The sequence below is a fragment of the Protopterus annectens genome, chromosome 8.part1 (assembly GCF_019279795.1).
Source record: "Protopterus annectens isolate FY-2018-M chromosome 8.part1, PAN1.0, whole genome shotgun sequence".
Lineage (NCBI taxonomy): Eukaryota > Metazoa > Chordata > Ceratodontiformes > Protopteridae > Protopterus > Protopterus annectens.
Window position 1 is genome coordinate 349,404,812 of NC_056742.1, and position 13,625 is coordinate 349,418,436.

Below are 13,625 nucleotides of genomic sequence, written 5' to 3' on the forward strand. Positions count from 1 at the left end.
TTGCTTCCCACAAGAAATACAATCGTTAACTTTTACTGATATCGGTCTGGAGCAAGAAAAAGTTTCCCCAACGGGGTACTTAGCTTTATTGAAGACTTCGGTTCTGAAACTCTATTTCGAAAATCTCAGGAGTCGGCCGACCGGCACTTGCTTGCTTCGGGCACCATGCAGCAATAAAGACTGAAGAAAATGGCATCGGCTGCATCTTTTATACCCCTGGCACATGGACAATCGAAAAGGGAAGAAGTGACAGCAACCGACGCCAGACCTAGACTTTGGAACTTGGGCCGACTGCGGGTCTCCTGCCAGCAGGATAACCAGCAGGATAACCCAAGTATAATGACTGCAACAGTGAAACACGATGAACATCTACAATACTACAATGCACCTGGCAAGAGCATGCATACAAAGGTGTATGAAAGGAAAGTGGCCTTAAAGCCCATGTCACAGGAGTCAGAAGAAAATGGGTTCAAGTCTTCTTTGGCATAGGCTCATTGTATCCAGGAAACAAACTCCTTTGAGTAAAATGATTCCAAATAGTCATGGACAGTTCAAAAAAAGGTTTAATTGCACAGAGATGGTCATATCCAAAGCCCTTTCTTATTTTAACACCCGCATAATTACTTGCACAGCATGTTTTGCCTAAACTGATCACAGACTTCATTAGAACTGATTCAACATGTGTCACATCCAGGTATATAAAGGAACCAATCATAAAAATCCATCCTCTTAAATAATTAAATAGTTGGTTTTAAAGGGCACATGCCCCCAGAGAAAAACATACCAAGTAAAAAACTAAGTAGCTCTTTCCTAACCATACCATTTAGTTTAAATAATTCCTAACTATTTAATACGACCTCATACCACCACAGAAAAATTACTGGTCTGTTGAATGTGAAATAAAAAACATTATGACATATTGGTAAAAAAACCTAATAAATATGTGTTATTGTGCTATGCTATTTTATTATAAAAACATTTTATTTGTGCAATTATGCAATAAATAGCATAGCACAGTAACACTTTTTATATTTATTAGTTTTTTTTGTATCTGTATGTCGTAATTTTTTTAGTTCACATTCAACTAACCAGCAATTTTTGTGTGGTGATATGAGGACATATTAAATAGTCTGTAATTATTTAGACTAAGTGGTATAGTTAGGAAAGAGCTACTTAGTTTCTACAACCTAGTATGTTTTCTCTGGGGGCATGTGCCCTTTAAAACCAATTTAAGAGGATGGATTTTTATGATTGGTTGCTTTATATAAATGGATATGACATGTTTGAATCAGTTCCGATGTTTGGTTTACACAAAAATGCCATACAAGTAATTATGTGGGCATCAAACAACAATGGACTTTGGAAGTGACCATCTTTTCTGTGTGCGATTAATGTTTTTTTTCGATTGTCCGTGGCTATTTCAAATAACTTGTTTCCTGGGTAATGAGATCCTGTATTCTTTGTTGTGATTAGTAGCTTACATCACTGTGCTTGGCAATGTTTTTTTTCTTTGTCCTTCCTGGCACAGGGGTGAGTATAAAGACAGTCATGCCCTACCATCTAGTACCTGAATAAGGGGCATATGTAGTTGTAAAGGGTCTTGAGATGTAGTTGTGGTAGCAAGAATGCCGAAGTTATGGGATAAGACACTAGGGGTAACAGGAACAATACTACTGGAAAGGTATGCAGGTAATAATTAGTGCTGAAAATCTAACATCTTAAATTCTCAGTGCCTGTTGTTCACTTTAATAACTAATCTGCCTTGCTCCAGATGTGAATACAGCAGATACATGAGATGCACTAGCAATCCTCACACACTGAGACAAACCAGTAATCTTCATACACTTCTGTCACAGCAGCACAAAAACACATAACAAATGGAATGCTGCTGTTCTTCCTAGACAAACATTAGCATTAACCAGAATAACTAGGAATGCTGGCTTAACAAGTACTTCAGAGATCATTTATTTGGTCCAAGAGAAGCACAGTATAGTAGTATTTGTTTCTTACAAAACATCAAATATAAATAACTTGAAACTGTAACAATACACAAAATTTGAGTTTTACATTAATGTGATCCAGCAGTCAACCCTGAAATTGTTGAAAAAAATGAACATTGTTTACAGTAATATACACAGTGCTTTTGTTGATATCACAAACAGGAGTTTAACAGCACTTTATATTTGTTTAAAACAACAAATTCCTTATTTAAATGAAAGCAAGGATGTGAAAATTGTCTGCTGTAGGCTTGACATTCTGTAGAATAAACTTGAGTCTTTTAAGGGGGTCAAAATAAAGGAGTATGTCTTACTCTCCAAAAACAAATAACTTCAAACTATGACTGGCTTAGAAAAATAGTTCATTTTAAACAAAATGTATAAAAATACCAGGTATGAGTGAACATATCTGGCATATTTGTTTTGAAGTTTACTAGTGCAAATTATGTTACATAATCTGCAGTTAGCTTTATTATGTGTATTCACAATGGACTGTGCTTTTTGCTTTACATAGGTCACTGGCCTTTTCTGTTAGGGAAAAAAACATGAAATACATCCTACAGTTTCTAACTCCTTGGCTTTGCAACTAATGCCATAAACAGAAAGTTTTAGAGCTGCTTTTGTCCCATTTCACCTTCTGACTTGAATCAGGTGACAGCTTACTTCTGAATATTTATGCGCACCCTAGAGAACAGTGACATAATGAAACCAGTAAAATGCAGTGGATGCCCTCCATCATTACTAGGGATTAATCAACTGCAATGATGTCATCATCCTGGTCATCGATTTGCTCAGCACGTGTTTTTTTTGTCCCTAAATTTTCTTCTTCCTCTTCAAACTTTCTTTTGCGTTTATTAGTTTCCACACCAGCACTAGTAGTGCTAGAACATGGACCTTCATCTTCGGAGTCCACAATCAACACATCATCTTGCTCTTGAGCTGCGTTAGAGAAAAAAAGTCATTACTTTTCACTGCAAAACAAATGCCAGAAAAAAAAAAACTTAAATTCTTAAAGTGTCCCTGTACACTTCAGACATGCAATGTAGCATTTGATGGTTCCAGTGCTGGGATAAATTTCACCCCTACAATTCCTAATATTTATGGGTGTTCTTTAATTAGAAGACTGAACCCATCAAGGATACAACCGCAAAACTACCTTTATCTTTCAATGATATCACTTTAGAGAGAACATGTGGATGTGTCCATAGTATAAAGGATGTTCCTCTGCACAGGTGAGGTGGTGTCAATTACAATCTATGGATGCATCCCAACGCTACACTGATGTCACAAAGGAGTAAGTTCACATGATATTTATGTAGGCAAAAATAATATTCTATTAAGCTATATTATGGGGAGGTGGTTACTGCACCACAGCAACATGAGTCACTACCTAACACATCTAAAACGAAAATATACTCTTTGGTACCCCTCACAAACCTGCTAAATCTATAAACTCTCTCAACAAAGATCTTAACAGCACCCCTAAAGAAACACTTATATCCTTTAATAACTCACTGCTTTTCTCTGCCAGAAAATTCTTCCACCTATACAAACAACCCACCCCAAACTCAATAACTCTCTCCTAATAGGACATCTAAATATCCAAAGCATTAATAATAAAGTAGCCCACCTCCATGCCCTCCTAGATATTCACTCCTTTGATATCCTCTGCCTCACTAAAACTTGGTTGAAACCAGAAACTAAAGACAATATTATTCCCCAAGGCTATAACATAGTGAGACAAGACTGAACAAAACACAAAGGGGGTGGAGTAGCAGTTCTATTTAAAGATGGACTTCATATCTCCACCCTACCATATAATCCAACCCAGGATAGTAACGCAGATGTCCTCATCACCAAACTTCAAATCAACCCAAACAAATCTGTATACATTATCTGTATTTACTTACCTCCAGGAAATAATATCACTACAATAGAGGCCCTACTAAGCTGGGTGTCTTCTACTTACCCACAAGAAACAATAATACTAGGCGACTTTAATACTGACTGGAAAGGTGTTAGCACAGAAAATCCCACCTCTCATATTAACCTTCATGGCTTTGGCCAAATCATAACCTCTACAACCAGAATTAACAAATCAAATAAAGAAGAGAGCACCTTAGACTGGATACTCATAAAAAACAGAAACAATATTATAAGGTAGGAAGGCTGCCAGACGATGTAAGTGATCATTTTTTGACCTACATCATAAGAGAAAAGAAGGATCTTCCCAACCTCCCCACCTTTAGGATAGCACGCTCTACCCAAACACTTTAACTCAGAATTATTTCAAACTGAACTTAGCGCCTGTGACTGGAACCCTTTTACTTGAAGAGGCTGTAAAGTATTTTAACTCTAAGTTCTTATCTATCCTGGATAGGCATGTACCTAAATGGTCCATCAGAATGAAGTCCAATCCAGCCCCATGGCTTTCTAAAGAAACCAGACATCAAATCTTGCTTAGGAACAAAGCTTGGGCTAAGTGGAGAGCTAACAGAAATATCTCTGAACAACTAAATTTTAGGCAGCTGAGAAATAGTACAAAAAAAGGCAATACTTAAAGATAAAAAGAACTACTACTGTAAACTGCAGCAAACTCACCAAAATAATCCTCAGAAGTTCTGGTCTAGTATCAATAAACTCCTTTCCCAAGAACACTCTCGAACACCCACCCCACTTGATGCAGATCCAAATACCCCCATCAAACTGCCAATACCTTTAATTCTTTCTTCACTCACACCATACAATCTCTAGCTAGTCAACTTATCCCAGATAACGCAAGCTTTCCCACCACCACACCAGGCTCTATACCTACATTCAAACTACAACCCATCTCTACTACTCTCATTTATAAATTTATTCAAAAACTCAAGCCATGTACTCATTCTGCTGACCAACTACCGTCACAATATCTCCAAAAAGCAGCCAAAGTAATTGCCTACCCTATATCCATCCTTATAAATAGGACAATCAAAGAGGGAACCATTCCAGATATTTGGAAAATCTCCCACATTATCCCCCTACATAAAAGTGGGAACTCAAATGACTACTCTTATCGGCCAATAGCTCTCATCACCTTTAGCAGAAATTATGGAAAAATGCATTCACCAACAACTTTTACATCATCTATCTCAACATAACATAATAGCAAACTGCCAACATGGCTTTAGGCCATCACATAGTACCACTACTGCCCTTTTATCCTTTACAGATACCATCAAAAGAAACCGTAATAAAAACATCCTCTCATCTGCACTCTTTATTGACATCTCAAAAGCTTTCGACATGGTAAACCACACCCTCAATCAATATTCTTGAATCCCTTTCCTTTGACTCTCAGGCTGTTAAATGGTTCAGATCCTACCTCAGCAACAGGCAGTTCTTTGGGAAAATCAAATTTCATCCTTTCTGCCAGTCACCATCGGAGTCCCTCAGGCCTCTATTCTTGGACCACTTCTTTTCTCATTATTTATCCTCCATGTAGTAATTCCTCAAGCCACCTGCATTCAATATGCAGATGATTCTACGCTAATATGCTCAGCATACCCTCCATCAGAACTATATTCTCTTACTCAAAATGTTTTTAGCACTGTAGAAACATGATTTACATAATGCTGTCTCCTTCTTAATGCCAAAAAAACAAACTCCTTCTCTTTACCCCTACTACCAAGTCCTCCCCCATACATTTCTCAGTCTCTTCAAATAATGGCACTATTATATTCCCTGACTCTGCCACTGAACTGTTAGGAACAACCATTGGCAATAACCTTACATTTGATTACCATATAAATAACACCATTAAAACAGTCAACAGAAAAATAGGCTCCTTATATAGAATAAAACCTTTCCTAACCCCAGCAGCCAGAACCAAGATTGCTCACTCCCATCTAATCTCTACTCTTCTGTACGCCTCACCTATTTATACCAACCTAAAGAAAAATAACCTTAACAAACTAGCAACTTCCTACAATAACATCGCCAGATTTGCCACTGGCAATCCCTTTAGAACCCACCACTGTCTGAATATTTGGCAACTAGACTGGCTTGAATTCCAAAACCATCTGATAATCTCCCAACTCACGACTGCCCACAAGATATTCTACCAACCTAACACCACTTCTATACTCTCCAGTCTCTTAATCCCTTATAAAAATCTGAATTCCCTACGTTCTTCTAGCAAACTCCTCGCTAGTATAACCAAGTCTAACAACATAGCTGGTGACTCTCTGTTTACTAATGCAGCAGGAAAAAACTGGAACCTGCTACCAATGAACTAACACTAATCGCATCCTTGCCTCTCTTTAAACAAAAACTCAAAAACCACCTCAAAACGCACTGGTTATGCCCTTGTAGTATCCCTGACTAACCACCCTCTTCCACCACTGTTTCTTCCTCTTCCAAACAAACTTCCAAACATTTTAATGTTTATTCATGTAAGCAAGGCTGGTACTGTTTAAACTCTAATCAACATACTGCTGAAATCTTTCTACTTGATGTGAAAAATTCCATAAGAATCTTACTGTGCTACATTTTTATTGTTGCTTTAAGTGTAAATATTTTTACTGTTGTTTCTTTCAAGTGTAAATATCTTTAGTATGTAATAATTACTTGTTCTATTTTTTATTATTCCTTTAATTTACCTTGCAACGATATTTTGAATTTTTCTATCTTGTTGGAGCTTTTCTCCCCGGGCATCTACTGAAAATGGAAATATATCCAGCTAGACTAGCCTGGTTAACAAATGTAAAATAAAATAAATAAACTACTCCAGCTACAGCTGCCACAAGCAAAGGAGCTATCTTAGTCCAAATTGAATATGGACTTCCTACTTACAGCCACAGCCTCCAAGAAAAACACATCCACTACGAGATAAAACTAGAAATTATTTTCAGTCAGTTACATCACAAATTCTCCTCTCATGAGCACCACTGCATCACCCTTTTCAAAGCCAACTTGCTACCTATCAAACATAGAGATGATCCTCTCCTAGGATCACATCTCTAAACTCCTTACAGCCTGACACATTCTTGGCTCTCGTATTACTCACTGAATAAGTACAGTATATAATTATTTCATGACTGTGATTGCATTCACCTGGGCTGTTCCTGCAAATGATCATTTGTGATCAGTGTACTACTTTAGTAAACAAAGATAAAAAACTAAATTAGGCATCACATGCTGTGGAGGAAAAAAAATGTACATAACCGTACATGGACAAACTAAGGAATTACACTGTTAGCTTCACAGTCAAGCTATTATCGATACGAGTCTACAGAAAAGTATTAGTTGAATTACAGTATTATTTCGTTTACTATTTGTTCACAAGCCACATTTATGCAAGTAAACCTACAGCATGAGGCTCGCTCAGAAAAATCTCATACAAAGGTATTGGGGTGAAAAGCACTATGCAACATTTGGAAACCAGGTTCTCTCAGTAAATAAATCTTACTGTATAATGGATAAAACCCGGAACGTCAGAGTTTGGTACACAATGCAACACCCACTTTTTAACATGAATAACTCAACATACAATTTCTGGGATTTTAAGACTGGATTTAAACATACAAGATTTATGACAAAATGCCACAAACATAGGATTAGCTCAGACTATGCTTAACAGAAGTGTGCCTGTCTGCACATCTGGTGAAAAACTCTTAAAACGTGTGAGTCCATAGAGTTTTTTTATTTGATTTATTTAATAAAAGGTTATGTCTTGCCATAAACTTGGCATCTGTGTTGTCTTCCTTCATTCCTCCTCATTATAAGGTCTAGCATCCGACCCTTGGATCCGGCTTTGGCAGAAGAGGCTCAGACATAGGACAAACAAGTCCCTTCATAATCCAGGTTCCTCTAGAAGAAAATAGCAGGGGGATGGTTGGGTGGGAAAGTGAGGAGGAATGAAGGAAGACAACACAGGTGCCAAGTTATGGCAAGACATAACCTTTTAATCTGATGTTGTCGTCTTCATTCCTCCTCACAATAGGGTCAGATTCCCCATATACGTAAATCCTGGGTGGCCCTCAAGGAAGGATATGCCAGAGCACCATCGGACCAAAGGAGACCCTGCTCCTGGACATGATATCCAACTTGCAGTGCGATAGAAAGGAACGACTGTTAAACCATGATGCTGCTGTGCAAATATCATCAATGGATGTTCTGGAAATAGAAGGCCATAGAAGTAGTCATAGCTCTGGTGGAATACCTTAGATGAGTAAATGTGCGATATGCAGTCAGATATCCACTTCACCAAGGTAATTTTAGATACCACTTGTCCAAGTCTAACAGATGAGAAAGCTCCGCAAAGCTGATCACACCTCCTGTGTTGTTTGGTCCTGTACAGATAAAAACAAAGTTGTCTATGAACATCTAAAAGATTGAGAACATACTCCCCTTTATTAGAGAGATTGGGAAAGAACACTGGTAATTGAATGGATTGAGTAATATTGTTCTCTGTAGCTACTTTGGGCATAAACCGATCGGTGTGTAAGGACACACTGTCTTTATGAAACAGTATGCAAAGAAATTTGGAGGCTAAGGATTGTAGTTCAGAAATCCTCTTAGCGGAAGTTAAAGCCACCAGGAGAACTGTCTTCCATGACAGAAACTTCATGTTGCAACTAGCTGCTGGTTCGAAGAGTTCCTGGGTCAAAGCCTGCAACACAAGAGGTCCCAAAGGGGGAGATGGGTCCTTAATTGGAGCCTTTAACAACAGGAAGGATTTGCATACTTTAAAATTGAACAGAGAACAGGACTGACTTACAGTCCTAAAGTTGGAAATAGAAGCCAACTATAGTTTGATAGTCAAGAAGCTATCACTTTCATCAAACAGGGTGCTAAGAAATAAAATGTCTGAAACTGGTGCTGAGAAAGGATCAATGTTCCTGCTCGTGGCCCAAATAACAAATCTCTTCCACTTACTTGTGTAGACTTAGTGGAAGCCTTTTGTGAGGTTAGAAGAATTTTATGGACCGGACACTTAAAGCCCAGACTGTCTCACACTAGGGTTGGAAGTGGAGAAATCAAGCCATCAATTTGAGGGCTCGAATGTTTGGATGCTGCATCCCTCACAGATGGGAAAGGAGGTCCTGACTTGGCTCCAGAATCCAAACAGGACATTTCAGATGAGATAAAACAGGAACCACATCTGATGAGGCCACAAGGGGGCAATGACGATGACTGAGCTCTTCAACCTGCTTGCCTTCTGAATAAACTTCAGAATGAGTGGAAGAGGAGGGTAAGCATACAGGAGACCTGGGGGCAAATCACGGACTAGTGCATCCCTTGGGACTCCCCAGGAGGAGGGATCAGAGGGAGGAACTTGCTGTATTTGTTGTTGAGAAGAGAGGGCAAATAGGTCGCAGCAAAGCTGACACCAACTGCTGAAGATCATGTTCGCCAACGACTGATTGAGGGACTAATCGTGAAGAATCAGAAGCAATGTAATGAGTCTGTTCCACAGACTGTTGGGTTTCCCCGGACTATACATTGTAACTAGAAGGTGGCCTGAAGATATCACCCATTCCCACACCCTCACGGCCTCCCTGCACAAGGGGTAAGAAAAAGTTCCTCCTTGTTTGCTGATGTACCAAACAGACATGTTGGTGTGCACTGAAATAGTCCCCAAGGGAAGAACGAAGGCTTACCAATGTTAGAACTGCTTTCATCTGTAGGATGCTGATATGCAACCTGGTCTTGGGAGGAGACCATGTGCCTTGGACCATCTTCCCATTGCAATGCCCCTCCCCCCACCTGAACTGGGAAGCGTCCATGGTCAATGTGGCTATGGGGAGGTTCAAGAAAGTACAGTTGTGTACACTTACCATATATGTAGATGTTCGAGTGTATTCTCTGTTGCAGTCATCACACTTGGGTTATCTGCCTGCAGGTAGCCCTCAGTAAGCCCGAAGAACAGAAACTTAGCATTTCTGTGTCGTTTGCTGTCACTCCAGGACTGACGTCAGGTCGTCAGGGGTGTAAAAACAGGCAGTCAACACCATTACATCAGTTTTATTGCCCCAAATGTCAGGAGTCCCCCAGATAGGGAGATAGGTTATGGTGGGGAAAACATCACCAGTAAAAAGTAAATACCAATACCCCAGAGGGGGTTAGTAATAGCCATAGATAGTGGAGAGAGAGAGAAAACCAGGGGGCTGGAGGGAGGGAAACCAGGACTGCAACACTGAATACACTCAGACATCTACATTTATGGTACGTGTACACAAAGTACAGTTTTGTACCTACCATAAATGTAGATGTGTCCATGAATGCTGCTGGCTGCTGGGTCAGCCATGCCATTTCCTCAGTGTTTCTTGGCCCCAGATGCCCAGGTGCCCAGGTGCCCTCTAGGAAGGAATAAATGGAAATAATTAATTACACAGAGCAAAAAAAAAAAAAAAATATATATATATATATATATATATATATATATATATATACATATATACAAACAAATACACCATAATAAATTCCCCAGCTAGCTAAAAGAGGGGTAAGTACCCTAGGAATACCACAGAGGGGAAGGAGGGTGGGTAATCCTGACTGCAGATGCATACCTATCGGACATCTACATTTATGGTAGGTACAAAACTGTACTATGTCCTTCAAGGATGCATCTGCAGTCCTAACATATGGATAGAATACCATAGCCAAACTGGGGGAGGAGGTACTAAGATAAAGATGGTGTAGTTAAGATCCCTTGCAAAACAGCAGTTGCAAAACCTGCTCGGGATCTGGAGTATAAAGGAAGATTATAATGCTTGGCAAATGTATGCACGGAGCTCCAAGTAGCAGCTTCTAAAATGTCTTTGGTAGCCACTCGTAGGAAAGCTGTAGTGGTGGCTGTAGCTCTTGTGGAGTGAGGCCTGATATTTTCTGGAGTTGTCTTTCCATGAAAGGAGTAGCAAAATCTAATGCAATTTCCTATCCATTTTGAGATTGTCTGTTTTGAAATTGCTTTTCCTTGCATTCCTGTTGCATATGCTACCAGAAGCTGGTCAGTTTTTCTGTTGGTCTTAGTTCTGTCCAGATAGTAGCATAATTGTCTGTGCACATCCAAGGTATGTAGTAGTCTTTCCCCCCCGTTCTGTGGGTTGGGGAAGAATGTAGGTAAATGAATCGCTTGGTTCAATGATACTCTGGAGACCACTTTTGGCATAAAAGTAGGATTAGTTCTCAGAGACACTCTATCCTGATGGAAGATAAGGAAGGGCTGTACTGCCATTAATGCCTGTAACTCAGATACCCTTCTTGCTGAAGTGATTGCAAGCAGGAAAGCAGTTTTCCAAGATAAGAACTGTAAGTCTGCTGTTGCTGCTGGTTCAAAAGGGGGAAGTGTTAACTTTTCCAGCACAAAGTTGAGATCCCATGTAGGCAAAGGTGGTTTCCTTGGAGGCTTTACATTTTTGATTCCTCTCAGGAACTGCCTGAGTAGAGGATGAGAGAAGACAGGAGGATCCATGTTGTATTCTGCTGAAATTGCTGATGCATGAATCTTAAGGAGTAGGACAGGCCATTGTGGAACAGTTCTGCTAAGTATTCCAGGATGTTGATGTTTGCTATGTTTGCCAATGAGACATTTTCCCCTTTTGCTGCACTCCAAATGAGGTATCTTTTCCATTTGGCTGAATAAGTCTTCCTTGTGGAGGGTCTGCGAGCCTCCAGGATAATGTCCTTAACCCTCTGAGATAAATCTGGGTTATTTTGTTTTATGCAATATTCCAAGCAGCTAGAGCTGTAGTGTTTTCAAGTTTGGATGTAGGATCTTGTAGTTGTTCTGTGTTAGAAGTAAAGGACATAGAGGTAGAGGCCATGCGTGTGTCCGAGACATGCTTCTCAGTAGCGGGTACCAATGTTGCCTCGGCCAGTCTGGAGCTATCAGGATTATCCTTGGCTGATCCTCTTTGATCTTCAGTAGGACTTTGTACATCAAAGGAAGAGGTGGGAATGCATATGCTGTCAGGTTTTTCCAGCTGAAGGAAAGGGAGTCCACCCTCCAAGCAAGTGGGTGGTATGCTCTTGTGCAGAATTTCTTCAATTGGTGATTGAGTGGGGAGGCGAACAGGTCTATCTCTGGTAGTCCCCATTTCTTTGTTATGGTTTTGAAGATATCTGGATGCAGCATCCATTTGTGAGCATCCGTGGTAGTTCTGCTTAAGGTGTCTGCAAATGAATTTTCTTTTCCTGGTACAAATCTGGCCTGGAGTTGAATGTTGAGATTCAGGGCCACATTCCACAGGTCCATTGCCATCCGGCATAGAGGATATGACTGTGTACCTCCCTGTTTGTTGATGTACCACATGACTGTGGTATTGTCCGTCCTTATCAGCAGGTGACCTTGTTGAAGAAATGGTCTGAATGCCTGGATTGCATGTTTCACTGCCAGCATCTCCTTTTGATTTATGTGTAGATTCAGCTGGTCTTGTGTCCATAGGCCTTGTATACACTTGTCCACCATGTGTGCCCCCCAGCCTAGGTCTGAGGCGTCTGTGGTGATGGTCTGGCTTGGATGAGGTTTGTGGAAAGGCAATCCTCTGTTCAACTGACAGGCCTGAGCCCACCACAGGAATTCTTGCTTCAGGCATGGAATTATTGGAATCGGGGCTTCTAGACTGTGCTTGTGTTGAGACCATACATTCCTTAGGTACCATTGCAACTTTCTCATATGCAGTCTGGCATGCGGAATCAATATTATGCAGGATGCCATGTAACCCAGGGCTTGCAGGACTTTCCTTGCAGTAAGCTGAGTCTGTGTTGTTAATGTCATGAAATAGACTGGTAGTTGCTTTTGTTTTTCTTCTGTGAGAAAGGCCATCTGAGTTGATGTGTCCAGTTCTGCACCCAAGAATGTTATCCTTTGGGATGGTACTAGTCTTGACTTTTGCGTGTTGACTGTGTATCCCAAGGCTTGCAGCAGTTGTATGACCTTTTCCAAATCTTTTGTTAATTTTGTCTTGTTGTCCGCTTGTATTAGGCAGTCGTCCAGGTATGGGTAAATTTGAATTCCCTGAAGCCTGCAATGAGCAATTACTGATGCCAGGCATTTCGTGAATACTCTGGGCGCAGTAGATAAGCCAAAGGGCAATGCTGAGAATTGATAATGCTCTGATCCTGCAAGAAATCTGAGGTGTCTTCTGCAATCTGGTCGGATAGGGACGTGCAGGTATGCCTCCTTGAGATCTAGAGTCACCAGCCAAGACTCCTTGCCCAGCATGGGAAGAAGTTGCTGTAGGGTCAGCATTTTGAATTTTGGGACAATGAGGTATGTGTTCAGAGCGGACAGGTCGAGAATAGGTCTCCATTGATTTTCTTTTCTTGGTACAAGGAAAAGTCTGGAGTAAAATCCTTGGCCTTGTTCCATAGGCGGTACCTTTTCTATAGCTCTCATCCTTAGTAGGTTGTTGATTTGTCTTAGAGCGTTTGTTTTTTGGCTTGGTGGTAGGTTTGGCATTCCTCTCTTTTTTGTAGAGTGTGGAAGTGAAACCTGTAGCCTTTGTCTATTGTTTGTAAAGTCCATTTGTCTCCTGTAATGTAATGCCAGTTTACGGAAAATAAGGCTAGTTTTCCACCCAAGGGTGCTTCCAGTTGTTCCCTGGTAGGCAGAATCAGAGCCAAGTCATTGTGTCTGTCCTG

General features: G+C 40.3%; 1 protein-coding gene across 1 annotated transcript in view; it reads right to left on the reverse strand.

Annotated features, from left to right (window-relative positions):
* Positions 1-1,941: 1,941 nt before the first annotated feature.
* UBA2 (ubiquitin like modifier activating enzyme 2) overlaps positions 1,942-13,625 on the reverse strand; it is a 985,116-nt gene continuing 973,432 nt past the window's right edge. The window contains exon 17 of the mRNA XM_044081921.1: positions 1,942-2,936. Coding sequence (XP_043937856.1) covers positions 2,746-2,936 — 191 coding nt within the window. The 3' untranslated portion in view covers positions 1,942-2,745. The remainder of the gene's footprint in view (positions 2,937-13,625) is intronic.